Source organism: Diceros bicornis, chromosome 4, assembly GCF_020826845.1.
Source record: "Diceros bicornis minor isolate mBicDic1 chromosome 4, mDicBic1.mat.cur, whole genome shotgun sequence".
NCBI lineage: Eukaryota > Metazoa > Chordata > Mammalia > Perissodactyla > Rhinocerotidae > Diceros > Diceros bicornis.
In genome coordinates this window covers 28401516-28422726 of record NC_080743.1, presented here as the reverse complement: position 1 = coordinate 28422726, position 21211 = coordinate 28401516, and the positions used below count along the sequence as shown (strand labels likewise).

General features: G+C 39.0%; 1 protein-coding gene across 3 annotated transcripts in view; it reads right to left on the bottom strand.

Moving 5' to 3' along the window:
* The window catches only part of BTBD8 (BTB domain containing 8), a 79229-nt gene extending 62353 nt beyond the window's left edge, over positions 1-16876 (bottom strand). The window contains exons 1-3 of one of the 3 annotated variants that reach the window (XM_058538507.1): positions 16568-16876; positions 9522-9719; positions 281-516 (exon numbers count right to left, since the gene is read on the bottom strand). In XM_058538507.1, the coding sequence (XP_058394490.1) occupies positions 281-516; positions 9522-9719; positions 16568-16716 (583 nt within the window). In that variant the 5' untranslated portion in view covers positions 16717-16876. Of the gene's footprint in view, positions 1-280; positions 517-9521; positions 9720-16567 lie in introns of those variants that run through there. The other 2 variants (XM_058538508.1, XM_058538509.1) reach the window with 2 other exon arrangements.
* Positions 16877-21211: the final 4335 nt, after the last annotated feature.

Sequence of the window (21211 nt, the reverse complement as noted above, 5' to 3'; positions counted from 1 at the left end):
TGATGACATCTGGAGGTTTAAAAGGAGAACTGTGAATTATGTGTGTATTTATTGATAATAACTCCATCTCCAATTACTTGGGAAAACTAAGAGTTGACCACATTATTATTTTCACTTACCCATAAAAAATTTACTGTCATTACATTTACTTTCATTTCATTTACTTATTAAAAAAAATTAGTAGAGCTGATTTTTTGAGTATACTTTTCTCTAACTGTATCAGAATATAATTACTTTTATTGCTATAAAATTTTATAAACATCCACAAAAAATAGCTCACCAGTGGAAATTAAATTGTCCTCTCCATCGCAGATATCCTCTGGAATTTCACACTTCAGAAAAGAAGAATCAGATGATTTTTTACCTAAGAACTCTGTAGACGACCTTCCACCATTGTCAGCACGCTTTTCAAAAGTGAAGTCATGTTTCTTTTGTGGTACCCCACTCTCCACTATCTTTTTCCTAAGAATTTCCTCTTCACAGTTTTTTATGTTTCTGTTTGATGAGTATACAATCCTAAAAGACAAAATATAAAATACTAATAAAAATAATGTTGGTGATTCTTAAAAACTAGTTTCCCAATGTGCTGCTTTCATATATAACAACTACATAATTTTAAAACCTTTTTAATCTGGGCTAACCATAGAAAGGTCAATCTAAAATAGCAGAAAGTTTGAAAAGTAGTCTATACAATTTTTTAATGTTAAAAAGATATACAATGCCAACAAATTAGATAACCTAGATGAAATGGACAATTCCCAGAAAGATACACACTACCAAACCTGACTTAAGAAGAAACAGAATATCTGAGTAGATCTATAACAAGTAAACAGATTGAATTAGTAATCAAAAACTTCCCACAAGGAAAAACTCAGGACAGGGTGGCTTCACTGGTGAATTCTACTAAAGGTTTAAAGAAGAAATCCTTCACAAATTAAAAAAAAAAAAAAAATAGAATAAGGCACTGCCCAATTCATCCTGTGAGGCCAGTATTATCCTGACACAAAAGCAGACAGAAGCATCACAAAAAAGAAAACCACAGACCAATATTCCTTATTAATATAGATGAAGATACCCTCAACAAAATAATAGCAAACTGAATTCAGCAACATATAAAAAGGATTATACATCATGACCAACTGGGGTTTATCTCAGGAATTCAAGGGTGGTTAAACATATGAAAATCAATGTTATACACCATTTGCTATGGTCTGAATGTCTGTGTCCCCTGCCCCCCCAAATTCATATGTTGAAACCTAACGCTCAATGTGATGGTATTAGGAGGTAGGGTCTTTGGGAACTGATTAGGACATAAGAGCAGAGCCCTCATGAATTGGGATTAGTGCCCTAAGAGGCTCCAAAGAGATCCTTCGCCTCCTTCCACCACGTGAGGACACAGTGAGAAGTTAGCAGTCTGCAACTCAGAATAGGGCCTTTATCAGAACCCTACCATGCTGGCACTCTGATCTTGGACATCTAGCCTCTGGAACTGTGATAAATAAATTTCTGTTGTTTAAAAGCCACCCCGTCTATGGTATTTTGTTATAGTAGCCCAAATGTACTAAGACACCATATGGAAAAGAACCACATGAGATAGACACAGAAAAAGCATTTGACAAAATCCAACACCCTGTCATGATAAAACACTAAACAAACTAGGAATAGAAGGGAATGTGCTCAACTTTATAAAGGACATCTAAAAAAAATCATAGCTAACAACATACTTAATGTTAAAAGACTGAAAGCTTTCCTCCTAAGATCAGCAAGAATGTCTACTCTCACCACTTCTAGTCAACATTTAACTGGAGGTTCTAGCCAGGGCAATTAGGCAAAAAGGGCATCTGGATTGGAAAGGAATAAATAAAGCTATCTCTATTTACAGATGACAAACTTGTAGACAGAAAATCCTTGGAAATCCACCAAAAAAACTATTTGTTAAACAAGTTCTGCAAGGTTGCAGAATACAAGATCAATATGCAAAAATCAATTGTACTTCTATATGCTAGCAATGAACAATCCAAAATGAAATTATAAAATAATTCCATTTACAATAGCATCAAAAAAATAAAGCACATAGGACTATATTTAACAAACAAGTGCAAGACTTGTACACCGAAAGTTACAAAACAATGCTAAAAGCAATTAAATAAATGAAAACACATTCTATGTTCATGGATTGTAAGATTTAATATTGTTAAGATGGCAATGCTCTCTGAATTGATCTACAGATTCAACACAATACCTATTAAAATTCCAGCTGCCTTTTCTGCAGAAATTGACAAGCCAATCCTCAAATTCAAATAGAAATGCAAGGGACCCAGAATAGCCAAAACAATCTGGACAAAGAACAAAGTTGGAGGATTCCTGAATTCTAAGCTTCCTACAAAGCTACAATCATCAACACTGTGGTACTGGCATGAGGACAGACGTATAGATCAGTGGAACAGAACTGAGATCCAGAACATACATTTATGGGCAAATAATTTTCAACAAGGGTGTTGTGATATTGTGATTTACAATAAGAAATATATATTTGGTTTTCGTCCACTGTTTCTGGCACACAGCTCCTAAAACCCTAGTAATTTCCTATATAAGAGCCATAGGGACATCTTTTGTTATAACACTTAGTTTTGTTCCTAGTTCCTGAAACAGCTCCAGAAGAATAAAGGTAAAATAGATGTCTTTTGTTATTCATAACAAGCCCCTTTCAACCATACCAGAGTTTACATTAATGAGGTGACTTTTGGAAAGCCCCTAAGGATGGGGGCTGGTTGCCAGGGGGACCAACAATGTGATTAGAGAGTTGGCACTTTCAGTGCCCTCTCCCACCTCTGGGGAGGGTAGAGGTTGTGTTAACCACTAATGACCAACGATTTAATCAATCATGCCTATATAACGAAGTCTCCATAAAAACCCTAAAGGATGGGGTTCAGAAAGCCTCCAGGTTGGTGAACACATGAAGGTGCTAGTGAAGGAGTGGTATGCCCAGAGCGGGCATGGAATCTCCACGCCCATTCCCACATGCCTTGCCCTACGCATCTCTTCTATCTGGCTGTTCCTGAGTTATATTTGTTTATAATAAACCAGTAATCTAAGTAAAATGTTTTCTTGAGTTGTGTGAGCTCCTCTAGCAAATTAATCCAACCTGAGGAGCCAGTTGGTCAGAAGCACAGGTAACAACCTGGACTTGTGATTGGCATCTAAGCGGGGGTGGGAGGACAGTCTTGTGGGACTGAGCTCTTAACCTGTGGGATCTGATGCTTTCTCCAGGTAGATAGTGTCAGAACTAAGTTACATCTGTAGGATACCCAACTGGTCTCTGGAGAATCTCAGAATTGCTTGGTGTGGGGAAAAATCCCCACACATTTTACGACCAGAAGTGTCAAAAGTGAAATATTCTATGAGTCGAGTATTAACAGTATAGGAGATCCACAGGAGTGTGTTTTTCCTTTACAGGTGTCCAGACAATCTAACGAGAAAAGAACAGTCTCTTCAAAAAATGGTCCTGGGACAACTGGATATCCAAATGCAAAAGAATGATGTTGGACCCTAGCCTCACACTAGACACAAAAATTAACTCAGAATAGGTCAAAGACCTAAATGTAAAAACCAAAAGTATAAAACTTTTATAAGTATACATCGGTATAAATCTTCCTGACCTTGGATTAGGCAATGGTCTCTTAGATATGACACCAAAAAGATAAAGTGGAAATCATAGGAATTTAAAACTTTTATGCTTTCAAGGACACCATCAAGAAAGTTAAAAGACAACCCACAGAATGGGAGAAAACTTTTGCAAATCATATACCTGATAAGAGACTTGTATCGAGAATATATAAAGAATTTCTACAACTCAATAATATGACGACAACCCAATTAAAAAATGGGCAGGGCCTTAGTGGTTAAGTGCGCGCGCTCCGCTACTAGCGGCTGGGGTTCGGATCCCAGGCACGCACCAACGCATTGCTTCTCCGGCCATGCTGAGGCCCCGTCCCATGTACAGCAACTAGAAGGATGTGCAACTATGACATACAACTATCTACTGGGGCTTTGGGGGAAAAAAAAAAAGGAGGAGGATTGGCAATAGATGTTAGCTCAGAGCCAGTCTTCCTCAGCAAAAAGAGAAGGATTAGCATGGATGTTAGCTCAGGGCTCATCTTCCTCACAAAAAAATTTAAAAAAAAGGAAAAAAAGAAAATACACTTAATGTAGTTAAATATAGTTAATACAGCAAGACACCCATCCCACCCGCTTCCAGCCCAACTAGTATAAGGGAAGTGGGAGAAAATTACCACCTGAGAAAGCTGCAGTGGAAATGGAATCCTTTGTTCTACGCTGTTCTATGTGTTTACCTGATTGACACTCTATCCTAGCATCTCCCAGTTACTGATGTTAAACTGAAAACTCAAAGGTATTCCCTCCTTCACACACACATGCACACACACTCTCTGACAATTATAACAGGGTAAGTCTTCTTGGTAAATCAAAGATTTTTAAGATTCTACGTTGAATTTTAATCATGAGGTCACAAAGCAGAAACTCCTTTCCATTGCCAATCATTTGAGCCATATCTGAAGTCACTGTATATAGAACAATTTTTCAAAGACTTTATTTCCTACTCTAACTCAAGGACATACCGAAGGACTCTACCATAAGCAGCAACATAACAGAATATTTTAAAATCTTTATTGGTTATTTAAAGAGAAAGGATGTGCATTGAAAACACTTATAAGGTCTGAATTTCATATAGTAAAAACTCAAAAACCTATTTTATCAGAATTTTTACTAAAAAAATTTTAATCTCAATATTTTACATTATAATCCTCTCTTTATGCTTTCTATTAATATAGACAAATTTCAATGCAATCTTCTAAAAAAAGGGAGGGGGTGCATCACAAGCACTTTCTATGTGCAAGACACGACATGAGATACCACTGGCAATGTTCACATCAATGAGACGATTTAATTTCAAGGAGCTTATGCAACCACAGACATACATGACTAACCTAATACAAAACAGAATGTGATTAAGTACTTAAAATAGAGGATTGTGAAGTGCTATGAAGCACAAAGCCATCTACTCCAACTTCCTTGTTCTAAATATGAGAAAACAGGCTCAAAGAAACGATAAAACAAGATAATGCACAGCCAGAAGGCAGGTCCCTGTCTTGTTGCCGAATCCAGTGCTTCCTCCACTCTATCATACTGTCTCTCATTCAATCTTTTTTCCTATTACTTTGAATGATAACAAAGGGTAACATTGATATAATTTCTCCCTTTGTCTAACATATAAAAATTTGACCTATCTCAAGCATCTTCTTGTAAACATAAACTCAATAGCTGAAGAAATGTATAATTTCTCATTGAGCCTATTACTATGAATAACACTTATTAAAATGTATTCAGTGCTTACTATATGCCAGGCCACTATGCTAAGTGCTTTATAAGTATCTCACTTAATCCTCACAACAATAGGTATTGTTATTTTGTCCATTTTTCAGGTGAGGAAACTAATGGTAAGTGATTAGTCCAAATTTTATACAGTTAGAAGTGGTAGACCTGGCTGGACTACAGAGCTTGCTCTTATAATAACTAGAAAAAAATGTGTACATTTTAAAATTGACAGTTGGAACTCAATAATAAGCCTATGATCTATACTGGAAAATGATAATAATTTTCTAAATTGCACTTAAAAGTATCTGATTAAATTATAGTATGTCATACTGTTCTCACACACAGGGGAAGCCAAGGTTAGGCAATTTTCCATTTATGGTTATAGGAGCTTTATATAAGAAACTCTGAAATAATAAAGAAAAACAGATGACTCAAGCAACTGTCAGAGCACAAAATGAAGAAAAATAAGCCAAATCGCACAAATATATTTAAAATTTAACTACCCAAAATAATTTTCTACACTAAAGTCAACATGATTTTGATTATAAGCATAGTATGTCAGCAAATAACTAAAAGACTAGCATCTAAAAAGCACCTAGCATCCAGGACATAAAAACACAAAAATCCAACTTTGATTTCTCAAAAAAGCCAAACTGATAATCGGCACTGGCATTAAGGACAGACATACAGACCAATGGAATAGAACTGAGAGACCAGAAACAAACCCTAAGGTTTATCTGTGTATTAGTCAGCTCTGGCTGCCATAACAAAATATCATAGACTGGTGGCTTAAACAACAGCAATTTACTTCTCACAGTTCTGGAGGCTGGAAGTCCCACATTATGGTGCCAGCATGGTTGGGTTCTGGTGAGAACTCTATTCGTGGCTTGCAGTCAGTCACCTTCTCACTGTGTCCTCACGTGGCAGAGAAGAGAGAGAGAACAAGCTCTCTGGTGTCTCTTCTTACAAGAGCACTATTCCCATCATGAGGGTCCTACCCTCGTGACCTCATCTAAACTTAATTACCTCCCAAAGCACAATCTCCAAATACTATTACATTGAAGGTTAGAGCTTCAACATATGAATGGGAGTGGGGGGAGCTGGGGAGCAATTCTGTCTATAGCAATGGGCAACTGATTTTCAACAAGGGTGTACAGACAATCCGATGGGGAAAGCACCAAAAATGGTGCTGGGGGGCCAGCCCGGTGGCGCAGCAGTTAAGTGCGAGCACTCCGCTGCGGTGGCCTGGGGTTCGAAGGTTCGGATCCCTGGCGCGCACTGACGCACCGCTTGTCAAGCCATGCTGTGGTGGCGGCCCATATAAAGTAGAGGAAGATGAGCATGGATGTTAGCCCAGGGCCAATCTTCCTCAGCAAAAAAGAGGAGCATTGGCATCGGATGTTAGCTCAGGGCTGATCTTCTTCACACACACACAAAAATGGTGCTGGGACAACTAGATATCCACACACAAAAGAATGAAGTTGGACCCCTTCCTTACACTACACACAAAAATTAACTCAAAATGGATCACAGATCTACATGTTAAAAGCTAAAAGCATAAAACTATTAAATTCTTAGAAGAAAACATAAGAATAAATCTTTACGACCCTGGATTAGGCAATGGTTTCTTATCTATAATACCAAAAGCACAAACGACAAAAGAAAAATTAGATAAACCAGGCTACATTAAAATCAAAAACTTTTGTGTTGCAAATGATACCATCAAGAAAGTGAAAAGAAAACCTACAGAATGGAAGAAAATGTTGGCAAATCATATGCCTGATAAGAGTCTAATATTCGGAATATATAAAGAACTCTTATAACTCAATAATATAAAGATAAATAACCCAATTGAAAAGATGGACAAAGGATGTGATTAGATAGTTTTCCAAAGAAGATACAGACATGGAAAATAAGCACAGGAAAATACACGAATATCATTAGCCATCAGAGAAATACAAATGAAAACCACAATGATATACCACTTCATATTCAATAAGAGGGCTATAGTAAAAAAGACAGAAGATAATAACAAGTGTTATGGGGATGTGGCGAAACCGAAACCCTCATACATTGCTAGTGGGAATGTAAAATGATACAACCCCTTTGGAAAAAGAATATGGTAGTTCCTCAGAAAGTTAGACCTCTTAGGTATATACCCAAGAGAAATGAAAATGTAGGTTCACACAAAAATTTGCATATGAATGTTTATAGCAGCATTAGCTATAATAGCTCAAAAGTGGAAACAACATAAATGTCCATCAACTGATGAATGGATAAACGAAATGTGGCATAGCCATACAATGGAATATTATTTGGCAATAAAATGAAATGAAGTACTGATACATGCAACAACATGGATAAACCTTGAAAACATTATGCTTAGTGACACAAGCCAGTCACAAAAGACAACAAATTGTATGATTCCATTTATGTGAGAAGTCCAGAATAGGCAAATCCACAGACACAGAAAGTAGATTAGTGTTGCATAGGGCAGAGGGGTGAGGGAATAGAAAGTGACAGCTAATTGTTATGGGGTTTCTTTTCCGGCTGTTGAAAATGCTCTAAAATTAAATTGTGGTCATGCTTGCACAACTCTGTATAAAAACTAAAATCACTGAATTGTATACTTCAAATGGGTGAATTACACCTGTGATACGTGAATTATATCTCAATAAAGATGTTTTTAAAAACTAGTAGTTGACAAATTTGTAGTACTATACAATGACATAATTGCCAGTATTGGCTTTAAAACTTAGTTCCACATTTCCTTGTGATCATTAAGCACTGAAATCAAGAATCACTAACCAGTACATACCTAGTCCTTTACACAGGACCTTGCCCATAATAGGGCACAACAAATATCTGCTGAATAAGTGTATGTGAGGGGTGGTGTGACAGAAAACAACTAAAATATCATTACGATAATACTAACTTCCATATATTGGAGAAAGGGAAGACATTATGGGAGGACAGAATTTAAATTACTGAAATGAAATACAAATAAACACTTCAAGATTACAAAAAACTTAGTTAACAATTTTTATGGTGCTTATTGTGTGCCAGGCATTTTACATACAAGGAAATGCCGGGAACAGAGGGGTTAAGTTTGAGGCACAGGGCTACCAAATGGCAGAGCAGGGAATTTGAATCCAGGCATTCTATCCCCAGAGTCCATGTCCTTAAACACTAAAGTGTTTATGACCTCTCTAAAGTCATTTAAATAGGTTTTTTTAAAAGAGACATAATTTTGAGGAACTCCATTAGAAAGTATTTCCCTCCTGGATACATTTAGCAAAAATGAGTGCCGAATAATTATACATATGCACAGATAACAGTAAAGCATTAAAATAGAATTCTATTGGGTTAGAATGGGGATTAATTTAAACTAGTTTCTCTCATTTTTTAGCTGATGACAATTCTCTAAGTTCACCAAACATGAGTTCCCAAAATTACTAAGAAGTTCAATGACTGTTCTATTTTCAAAAATGTTGACACAAGCCATGAGAATAAAAACTTATGATCTCATTTTTTATAGACACACATAATTTATTCAAGCCTTTGCATACCAATATTATAGAAGTCAGTATATAGCAATTCTTCTCAACAGGGGGCCATTTTACCCCCCAGAGGACATTTGGCAATGTCTGCAGACATTTGGTTGTCACAACTTCAAAGGCGGGGTGGGGGCAATCAAGAAGAGTGGGGAGGGGAAGTGCTACTGGCATCTAGTGGCTAGAAGCCAGGGATGCTGTTAAACATCTGAAAATGCACAGCACAGCCCCCACAACAAAGAATTATCCAACTCAAATGTCAATAGTGCCACTGTTGAGAAACCCTGGCACAGAGTAATTCATTCAAATTACTGGAGAGCACACAATTTCTCCTCAGGATCAATCTCAAGTTAGTACTTAGCCTCTCCCAATACTAAGCCTCTAATACTCTAATACTAATACTTAGCCTCTACTAATACTAATTACTAAGATAATTTGGAATTTAAATGAATGGATTTTTCATTGAAGGTTATAAAACAGATATGAATGCACATGAAATAAAAACACACATATATGTTTAAAAAATAATTACATATTAGACAAATATAAGAGGAAAAAAGATAAAGCACTTACTGTAAAAATGTTCTAAATTCTGACGCTTCAAAGTTCTCCACAGCAACAGGCTCATGATTTGTTAAATTATTTAATGTCTGACCAACAGTATGAAAATAGAAATCCGGAACCCTTGCTAAAAGGATCGCTTTGTGTGCTTTGAACAAAGTACCACCTACAGAGAAAATAACATCTGTATGCATTTCTTCCCTTAGAAGCCTGTAAGGAATAAAAAGGAACCGTAGTTTAATTAGTGACAGCCAGAAATATATAATATATACATTTTTGTAAAATAAGTTTTAAAAATAACACATAAACTAAAAAATACAGAGGCAACAAAATTAGGTTAATATGAAAATCAGTTTGTTCTCAGTTCATTCCACAGAACACCTTTTAATATTGGCTTAGAATCTAATTTTCTAAAATTTATAATGCAAACAAAGTTAATTACACTAAAAGAGTAAGACTATTTTTTCAAAAAAATCTTTTCAATTCCTTCTAATTATAATAAAATTTATCTTTTGCTACTTACGTTGATTTTCCTTTAAAATGTATCTACTTTAGATTTATTTTGGAAAAAGAACACAAAAGTAATATGGTTGTTGACTATTGAAAAGAATCAATTTTTTAAAATCTTTGTAAAATTGAAGCAAAAAAAGTAAATAGTCAACATCAGCAAACCAGATAATAATAGACAATCCAGATTAGAAACTGGTACACTTTGTTCTGACTATTGTTAAAAACTAAGTCTGAAATGTAGGCTTGGCTGTCAAGAATGTGACATTTAGGGGCCAGCCCGGTGGTGCAAGCAGTTAAGTGCGTGCACTCCACTGTGGTGGCCCGGGGTTCGCCGGTTCGGATCCCGGGCTCGCACTGACGCTGGCTTGTCAAGCCATGCTGTGGCGGCATCCCACATAAAGTGGAGGAAGATGGGCACAGATGTTAGCCCAGGGCCAGTCTTCCTCAAGCAAAAAGAGGAGGATTGGCAGATGTTAGCTGAGGGCCGATCTTCCTCACAAAAAAAAAAAGAAGAAGAATGTGACATTTAAGCCCTTTTCCATTTTCTCCCCACACAAATAGAACTAACCATGCTCTAATCTATTATTAAAATGATGGACTCATGGGGTAAATCCATTCATATCTCTTCACTAATGTACAGATATAGTTATGGTGAGGCCCACTAATTACATGTAAAGTGATAGAAGAACAGAAATCAACATCATAATACAAACTGTCATAATCTTTAGTCTCTGTGGTAACTATATATCTTTACTCTCTAAATACTAAATCACTTCATATCACTATAACATTATCGTCAGCAAGGTATGTACTCTCAGAGGACTTCTGTATTACTGGATACAATTGGCATTCACGCCAGTACACTATAAGATGTACAAGTAATGGATAAAGAGACCTATTACAGTGAAAGCTTAGAATGTTGCGATTGACACTCAGACTCCCCCAAGAACGAGTTAATGGCTCCTTCCTCTGATTCCATCATACTCGGTACATACCTCTATTATAGTAGTTTTGTCATTGCATCATTATTTTTATGTATCTTTCTCCCTACTAGACAATGAACTCCCCAAAGGCAAAAACTGTTTATCTTCAGTATAAAGCAAGAGCTCAGTATCTGCTTGTTGAATTCTGCTGCATTTTACCCTAAAAAACCCAAATGCTTCAGAGCACAAAGCTTTCAGAACCTTGGAAACAATGAGCAAACAGATGCATTTTAGTCAATATTTCCATCAATAAATTATTTTCATAAGTGATTTTTAAAGTTATGCAAAAATGTATTGATCTCTCAAACATTAATAAAAACTCAAATTGTGCAAGTACTCAATTTGTTCCTGCCTCCCACCCACCTTCTCCCCATCCCCCACTCCTCCCCAAGTGAATAAGGAAGCATTGCACTGGTAGCCACATAACCATCACTAGGGAATCTGCACTGTTCCTAATAGATGCTCACGAGTATTTGGTTTTTTTTTTGAAGATCAGCCCTCAGCTAACATCCGTGCTAATCCTCTTTTTGCTGAGGAAGACTGGCTCTGAGCTAACATCCATTGCCAATCCTCCTCCTTTTTTTTTTCCCCCAAAGTCCCCCAGTAGATAGTTGTACGTCACAGTTGCACATCCTTCTAGTTGCTGTATGTGGGACAAGGCCTCAGCATGGCCGGAGAAGCGGTACATCGGTGTGCACCCGGGATCCGAACCTGGGCCGCCAGCAGTGGAGCGCACTCACTTAACCGCTAAGCCACGGGGCCGGCCCCACGAGTATTTGTTAAATGAAAAAAAGTTAATATGTTTAAAAAATTGTTAATGTGAAAATATAGTGCTTTTTATAAAACCATTTGTATCAGTTACAAGTATATCTTGTATCTGTTGTAAGTAACAGAATATCTGCCTCAGACCAGCTTAAACATGACGGGGGGTTTACTGGCTCATCTAATAGTCAAGTTTAGAGAAAGGACAGGTTGGAGCAAAGGTTCAACAATGTCAATGCCCAGCTTCTTTTTTATCTCATTTCTCTGCCAGCTACTGTATTGACCTATCTAAGGCATTTTAGACTGCTGATTAAACCCAGTTATCACTAAAAACTTATTGAGCACGTACTATGTACTAAGCACCGGGGACTTAAAGATGACTAAAGCATAATATCGGCCCTAAAAGACTTTATCGAATAGCAGGGAGGCCAGGTCTGAATATTAAATTGTTGTATATTCAATAGCACAAATAAGTAAATTTTTTTTTCAGAGACAGACAGAAGACCTCATAGAGGACATGAAAACTAGACGAGGTTTTAAAGATTGAATAAATGTTGGTCAGGAAAGCAAGGCAAGGAAGGAGGGAGCTCCTGGGTCCATGTTCCTTACTACGGTATGTGTGAGTGCGGAGCTAAATTGGTCAGCAGACGGTATTGAGGGGTGAGAAGTGGCAGACGAAGCTGCAGGGATAAAGATGACTAAGAGGCAAAGAGCTGAACTCTATCTTACAGTTGAAGGGGAATCACCAGATGGTTTGAAACATGAGCAAATTTATTTTTCAAAATGTCACCTGTGAGTTGTATAGAAGAGGAATTAGAGGAAAATGAGAATGAAGATGAGAAAACTACTGCACAGCCCAGAGGAATGATGTAAAAGGCTTGAGCAGGAGAGGACTGATGGTGATAGAAGTCAACCTACAAAAACAGAAACGAGTTTTAAGAGGCAACGTGTTTATTCGGGAGCAAAGAATTACAGTTTGGGAAGCACAGATTCAGGTAGAAACCCAAACAACGCCCCAATTACAGGAGAGGGGCTCAGGGATTTTATGGGAAAAAGGGAGGATGAGGCAAGTTATACTAAATAAGGGTTCAGGGGCCGGCTCCGTGGCTTAGCAGTTGAGTGCACGCCCTCCGCTACTGGCAGCCCGGGTTCAGATCCCGGGCGCGCACCGACGCACCGCTTGTTGGGCCATGTTGAGGTGGCGTTCCACATACAGCAACTAGAAAGATGTGCAACTATGACATACAACTGTCTACTGGGGCTTTGGGGAGAAAAAGGGGAAAAAGAAAAAAGGAGGAGGATTGGCAATAGAAGTTAGCTCAGGGCCGGTCTTCCTCAGCAAAAAGAGGAGGATTGGCATAGCTGTTAGCTCAGGGCTAATCTTCCTCACAAAAAAAAAAAAAGAGTTCATTGGTGCTAGACGAGGTAAGGCTAGGTTTGTGCTTCATAGATTGGCTTGAGATTCGGTCATCAGGCAAAAGGCTAGACTTGTACTTCATTGATTGGTTAGTGATTGGGTCATCAGCAAAGTCCAATTTCATCAGTCCTTACAAACAAGATATTCTTGTTCTGACTTCTTGGAATGTTGGCAGTTTGGTGCAGTTTGGACAATAAACAAGACATGCAAGGCAATTCTTCTGAAATGGCTGCTCCAGCTCTATTTTAATATGGCTCCACTCATATCATCTTCCACATAGAGAATAGGGGATGAAGTGAAAATATATTCAGGTAATAAAATTGGCAGGAGTTGGTGACTGGATGTAGAAGGTGAAGGGAAGGGAATAACCTAGGATCTCTCATATTTGGCTTGGACAACAAGTGCTGGTGATGCCACCAACCTTTAATCTGTATCTGCTCTTCCAACTTCCCTCCTAAACTCCAGACACATTTCCCATTTTCTCCTGGATATGCCTTCCTGAACATTTGCCATGCTCCTCCCTTTCAAACGTCCTAAGATTTGGCAGCATCTTCTGTTTCTCTTTCTCTGTTCCTCCATGTGTAACTGGTCACTAACCCCACCAACTGCACAGGTGAATCCCTTTCACCCTTTCCATCTCCACTGTTATTATGTATCCTTCAACTATTACAAAATCTCCTAGCTGGTTTCCTTGTTTCCAATTTCTCTTTCCTCAATTCAAGATCTAAACATGTTAATTCTCTATTTAAAAAACACCAATGGCTCTCCACCACCTCCAGAATACATTCCAAACACTTCACTGAAGAAAGAAGGCATCCATAATCTAGTCTTCCTTTATTCACTCAACTTCTCCTACTGTCACTTTCATTGCCTGCCATATCCACAATCCCCTCCCAAATAAAGCTACCAAATTCATTTATTATTTATATATGGCCCTGCTTTGTACCACATGACCCTGCTGCTCTTAACCACATCTAAATGAACAACAGATTGAGCCAAGGTTAGCCATTAGCCAATGTGGTAGTTAAAGAAGTGAACTCGAGCAGATGTTCTATAATAAACAGGGACCAACTGATCACATTCTAAGCGAGTTCTGAAGCAAATCCAAGGTAGAATAAGAAAAAGAAATGGGTAAGGAGAGGAGCAGAGATGAAGGAACAAAGTTATCGGAAGATCAGTTTGTATAACTACTGTAGAGAAAGCAGACTGACTGGGTTCATATTCTGGTCATGTGACCTTAGGCAAGTCACTTTAATGTCTCTAGAGGCAGGCTGCCAAGGTTCTTATCTTGACTCCACCACTTTTCTCTAATGCTCAGTTTCCTTATGTGTTAAATGGAAATAACAACAAGACTTACCTCACAGGGAAGTAAATAAAACATTACATGCCAGCCCAGTGTCTAGCTAACAGTAGGATGGCAATAAGTATTACCTATTTTTACTACAATTGTCCTGAAAATGGTCCATTTCTCAATGAGGTCTTACTGTACCACTGCTGTCATATCCCAAGCAACTTTCCAATTCTTCATCAGATCTAGCTTTCTGACTGTTGAAACTGTTTCCTGTTTTTCCTCACTTCTCTATGTATTCTATTACCTCAGGTAACCAAGAGGTATCTCTGTTCCTTGCTTTTTGAAAGAATGTAACACATCTTGCTTTCCCAAAATAAATCAAGCTCTGTTAAATCACTGTGCCTGTGTAAAAGCCATTCCCCTTGTTTAGACATCCTCTGACTTCTCTCTTCCCAATCTCTACCTAGTCAATCCCCAAGAGATCACTCAAATGTCACTCTATAAAGCCTTCCCCAACTCACTCCCGTCCCCATCATTTTTGTCTGGCTATTATCTCTCTCATCAGAGAGTAAGCACTAACACTAAAGCCATGTCTTACTAATCTCTGATTCTTCTGGACCTAGTACAGAGCTAGGTACATGGTGGGTGCTAGATACTTCAATAATATTTGTAGAATAAATCAATATTACTTTGCTTGAAGATTAATTTACCATAGCATTTAAGATGGCTAGATGAGCATATGAAGTTTTTTTGTTGTTAAAAAGAAAAATGTGCTACATCTATTTTTTGCTTGTAACAGGAACTCTGGAGTTCAGGGTCCTATCCTTAACTGCTGCCAATGACAATAAATTGTTCACTTGCTATACTTTTAATCTGATTTTCTTTATATAAATTAGATTTGTTATCTTCCTTAAATTCATGACACTTTAAAGGCTCACAATACAGCCAGAAGAATAAAGCCACTGAAGAGAAGGAGCACCTTACCCTTAGAGATTCACCATAGACACAGAACTTTGGTCTTATTTTTTCCATCTTTTACATCAATCCCCCACAGGTGGAGATAAAGCAGCATCTCTGGTACACAGGCCCAAATTAAAAGGCAAGTTTTTACTTTATAAAATTCAGTTTAGAGCTGCTGGAGCCTTAAGTGTGGGGAACAGAAAGCGCTTTATAATGTAGAATGATGCACAACTGTTAGTTATTAGCAGTAATTATATTTACTCTAGTTCATAGTTCTCAGTGTGGCCCAGGGCAGCAGCATCAGCGTTGCCTGGGAACTTGTTAGAAATGCAAAACTCTTGGGCCCCATCCCAAACCAAATGAATCAGAACTATAGTCTGGGACCCAGTAAATGTAAGTTTTAACAAGCCCTCCAAGGTGATTCTGATGCAGACTAAAGTTCAAAAATCAATGTTTTGGAGAAAATAGAAATTAGCTACGGAATATTTCTAAGCTTCATTTTCTTTATAAACTGAGATGACTTTGACTGGATTCACCATAGCCTGAGTTAAGCTTCACAACAACCCTCCATTTGCTTGAGTCTCAAGGGAGCTGGGAGCTGTAGAGTGTTCTAGGTGGAGAGGGGAAGCCAGGTTGCATTCAGAAAGTATTTCTGGTAAATTGTTTACAGACAGCGCAGAAGAAATAGACACACAAGACTGCAGTAATTTGTTCTATTTCTCCTCATTCTAGATATTCATTTTTTCTACCTAATTTTATTTTTCTTAAAATTGTTTCAGCTTATAAAAAATTGTGTACGTTTCAGAACCATGAAACCTGGATCCACCCCGACCCTAGCGACGTCTTTCAAGAACTAAGCCTGCCCGTGTCAGGGTATTTTGGCATAAACTGGTGCTGCACATAACTATAATAATTTTGGTTTTCTTTTTGAATCTGGTACGTGGTCTCCGAGGCGCTCGGGATTGGTTGTTTGGGTCGAGCGAGCCCGCTGCGGCGAGGAGACGGGCGAAGTCCCGCAGTAGCCCGAGGCTGGGAGAACACGGCGGGGAGGGACGGAGAGACAGAGGAGCCACAGCTTCGGGGGCGGAGGTGGGCGCCTTAAGAACTGAAGCAGCCAGTTCCCGCCTCCTCCTACCTGACCAGATCCTGGCTGAGCTGCTCCGACACCATCGCCTTCAGCCGGCGCCGCTCACAGGGCCCCTTCCTTTGCAACCCCTTACTGCAAACTCCAGGGGACCCCAAAAGAACCACGGGGGCCGCGCTACCCGCCCCACAGCGGGCCATGGCGCGCGAAGGCACAGCGGCGCCCCGCAGGCCCGGCAAGCGGTCTACTTCCCCGGCTCTGGATGAAGGGGGCGTTTCCAACCGAACGCTCCGCTCCTACCCGAATCCGCCCCCTAAGGGAAAACGTTGACGCCTCTCGTCTGTTTGTAAACGGTCCCTTACAGCAACGGGACCGCAGTCGAGAGGAATAGCAGAGGCCGGGGCCTGCGCCGGCACGTGACCCGGGGCGGGTGTGCGCAGGCGTAGTAGCTCTGTTTACCTCTGCCGCGGGCACCCCGCCCCTCATTGATGAGGGAGCGTCCCGGAGGGCTAACCAATCCCTCCCGCTCGTTATCCCCGTCCCTCTTCTTCGCTCTCCGGTTGGTGCCAATCATTGAGAGGCGAGTTCAAATCAACCTGAGTAGACCTTCCACACTCCGTCTTTCTGGGATGTCAGCGCTTTTTTTTCCAGGATAGACAGGTTCACAAGACCTTTCCTGCCGCGAGTCACGCTCCCTCTCTTGGTTGCTTTGGGCAGGAAAAATTGTGGGTGTGGAGGGCGGTGGGAGAATTTCGTAAAATCAGCAGGAGTCAGAACACTCCTGAGTCACCTGCAAAGGGTGTACACAGCGTCTAGCAGACTCCATCCCCTTCTAATCCAGGGAGTGGCTCGTATAACTGCTCTTGAACTTTAGCTGAGCAATGTCAGGTTATATTCTAGCGCTTTGCATATAAAGCCATAACATTTATGACGAGGAAGGGAGGAGGTAAGTTTGGAGGGACACAGCCTTTATTTGAACAGGACAGTGGGTGTGATACCGAACCAAGTAGGCTTCTCTCCTGGTGAATTAAATAAGACTCTACACCAGTGGAAGTTGTCTCACAAAGTAAAGTGTATTTGCAGCAAATAGGAGGCCATGAAGAATCATGTCTAAAGTCATGGTGTTCGGAATAAAGGAAAGCAGGAACTTTTATTTGGTTGGGGAATGAATATTCAAAAGGGAGAGGCGGGTACTCACTTGCACAGGCTCAGTTGGAGAACATGCTTCCACATAATGAGGGCTAAACTCCTCCTGGAGAGATCTTTGCATTAAAAATAAGGCAAAGGTCATGGGCATAGCTCTTGTGGTGAGCCTTGATCAGTTTCAGGATGGCTGGTGGTTAGATCCTGGCTTGGTCAGTTTCAGGATGGCTGCTGGTTACATCTCCTTAACACACAAAAGGAAAAGAAACAACCTGGAAAAACAGTTAATTGCTTCCAAACCCACTTTGGAGTTTCTGGAGGCCCCTAGTCGGTGACAGGCGGATTGGTGAGCTATATGATTTTTAGTATTTCAGCCTGAAGAAAATGGCTGGAATGGATATCATTTAAAAGTCTTTTGGTATTTTTTATTTGATTATTTCCTCCAAAGGAAGAAAACTCAGTAGTTCTGCTTCATTCAGAAGCTCTGCACAAGGTATGGAATACTAATTGCTTGGAAAATATATAGACTTTGTACCATAAGGTTGGCCAAGAAGTAGACATTTCTCCAAACAATGCACATCTCAAATATTCAGACACCATAATTCTGAAAAATATAGCTGGATAATTGATTCTTAAATATTCCTGTAGAAAAGAGGAGTGCCAAAGATAATATAATAACAGTTGATATTTATAGAGTGCTTATTAGGTAAGGAAACTGCTCTGTCTGCTTTACATGTATTAACTCAATTAATACAACCACCGTTTCGGTAGGTACTGCTGTGAGCCCAATTTACAGGTGAGGAAGTTGAGGCATGATAGGATAGGTAACTTGGATAACGTCACACAGTCAGTAAGTTGTGGTCTAGATATTAAAACCCAGGCAGTCTGGCACGAGACTCTTTCCCTTCCAAGTCCTGCAAGCTTTCTACTATGCCCCTTTATCTGCTGGTGAAGTAACAATTAGGCTACTCTCTGGATAGGAATGGATGACAGAATGGTTTCTGGCTCATGTAAATTAACTCTCTTATAACTAAGGCAGCTGGTTCTGTGAAGTGATTAAAGAAAAAGTACCCCTTTAAAAAAACAAAAATCTTGTCAATGATGCTTCACGTTCCATCATTAGAGATTTTTTACTTAAAGCATCATTTCTATTTTAATTAATTCAGGCTCTGTAGTCGTTTATACTTTAATGTGAGTGAAGTTATCAGGTTTTTTTCCTGAAAGACTTTTTGATCAGGAAAAAAAGAAAGTCCTGAGGAGCTAGCAATGGGAGCTCTGAAGATAAACATCACTAAATCCATAATTTTGTTTAGGGTTGGCATTAACTGTGATCCTCATGTGTGGAAAGTAAATTTAGGCAAAATTGCCTTGGAAGACAAAAAACTCTCTCAAGGACTACCACTTCATGAAAGAAAAATGATTTTTTTGGATGCATTCATTATTTTTTCCTTTTTTTTTTTTACTTTTAAAATGTTTTGGTTTTTTGTGTGTGAGGAAGATAAGCCCTGAGCTAACATCTGTTGCCAGTCCTCCTCTTTTTGCTGAAGAAGATTGGCCCCGGGCTAGCGTCCGTGCCCATCTTCCTCTACTTTATATGTGGGACACCTGCCACGGCACGGCTTGATAAGTGGTGCGTATGTCCGAGCCCAGGATTCAAACCTGCGAATCCTGGGCCCCCGAAGCTGAGCTCACGAACTTAACCACTACACCAGCAGGCCGGTCCCTAGAATATCCCACGTTTTAAATTTGACTGTGTGTGTTCTTGTAGCATCATCTATCTCATACATTTCCTGCAAATGGAAGTTAATTTCAGAGGCTTGATTAGATTCAGGTTCAATTTTTTAGCAAAAAATATTTTAGAGGTGGTGTATTAGTTTTCTATTGCTGCTTTAACAAATTACCACAAACTTAGTGGCTTAAAAACAACACAAATTTTTTACCTTCAGTTCTGTAGGTTAGCAGTCCCACACAGATCTCACTGGGCTAAAATCAAGCTTTGGGCAGGGCTGCATTCCCTTATGGAGGCTCTAGGGGAGAGTTTCCTTGCCTTTTCCAGCTTCTAGAAGCTGCCCATATTCCTTGGCTCTTGGCTTCCTTTCTCTGTCTTCAAAGCCAGCAGGTTGAGTCCTTCTCACATTGCATTATTCTTAACTCCTCTTCTGCCTCATTCTTCTCTTTTTAAAGGACTCTTGTGATTACTTCGGGTCCAGCTGGATAAGCCAGCATAATCTCCCTGTTTTAAGGTCAGCTAATTAGCAACCTTAATTCCCCTTTGCCATATAACCTAACATATTCACAGGCTCTGGGATTAGGACTTGGATATCTTTAGGGGGAGGGGAGCAAGCATTATTCTGCCTACCACAAGTGGTAATTCATTTTGTATCATGTTAGGAGGCACATAATGCTTGGTTATCTTCCTTTTGTTCACCTGATAGTTTTATCTGTTGATAATTCGTGCTTGAATCAATTAGGGATTGCAAAAATGATTTTATAATTCTATCATTCCTTCTACATTTATTTGCTGGAAATTTGCTGGAAATCTTTAAAGAAGAACTTTCCCTCATCAATTAGAAATATTGGATATCCAGAAATACATTTCACACTGCAAAGGCGGGATAAATGCTTAATTCTCTTATTTAAATGATCATTTTTCAAAGTAAGGAGTTAGTACCTTAGTCAATTCCAGTGTGTCCAGTTTATTATTTTTAGTATCTTTATGAATTCATAGACTTTTATATATGCAAAAGCAATTGCAGTCATTATTCTTTTTGATGCTCAAATTGCCTTATCTGGCCAATGGGAGTTCCTTTTTTTAAAAATTTATTTATTTTTGCTGAGGAAGATTCGCCCTGAGCTAACATCTGTTGCTAATATTCCTATTTTTTTTGCTTGAGGAAGATTAGCCTTGAGGTAACATCTGTGCCAATTTTCCTCTATTTTGTATGTGGGATGCCGCCACAGTGTCAATGATGAGTGGCGTAGGTCCATGCCCAGGATCCACGCCCAGGATCTGAACCTGTGAACCCAGGCCACTGAAGTGGAGTGTCCCAAACTTAACCACTAGGCTCCTGTGTCCTTTTGACACATGCTTTAATCTGTGAAAGCTTCTTTGCTTTCTGGCATAACCAGATACCAGAAGCCTTGTGTATTTCCCACCCCAGCTATTCCTCCGAGGAGCTACAGTTTCTTTTACTGTGGAATGGTCTTGAGAGCACACAATCTGGGTGCTAAGTGTGCTCATTGCTATTGGTCTATATAGTTTCTAAGATATACACATTTTTATAAAAAATTTTTTTTTTGAATTCACATTAATATTTCCAATTCAAATTTAATGTTACAAGATTTTTAGATTCTTTGTTTTAAAACTCTTCTCTTTTTTCTTGCCTGAAAAACTCTTGGTTCCTAACATTAACAGAATTACTTGTTTATATTATCCTATAGAAGTTATTGGATTAAAATCCAATTTTATCTTTTTTCTAAATGACTATCTAGTTCCAATACCAGTTATTTAAAAAGTCTGACTTTTCTCCCACTTATTTGAGATATCACCTT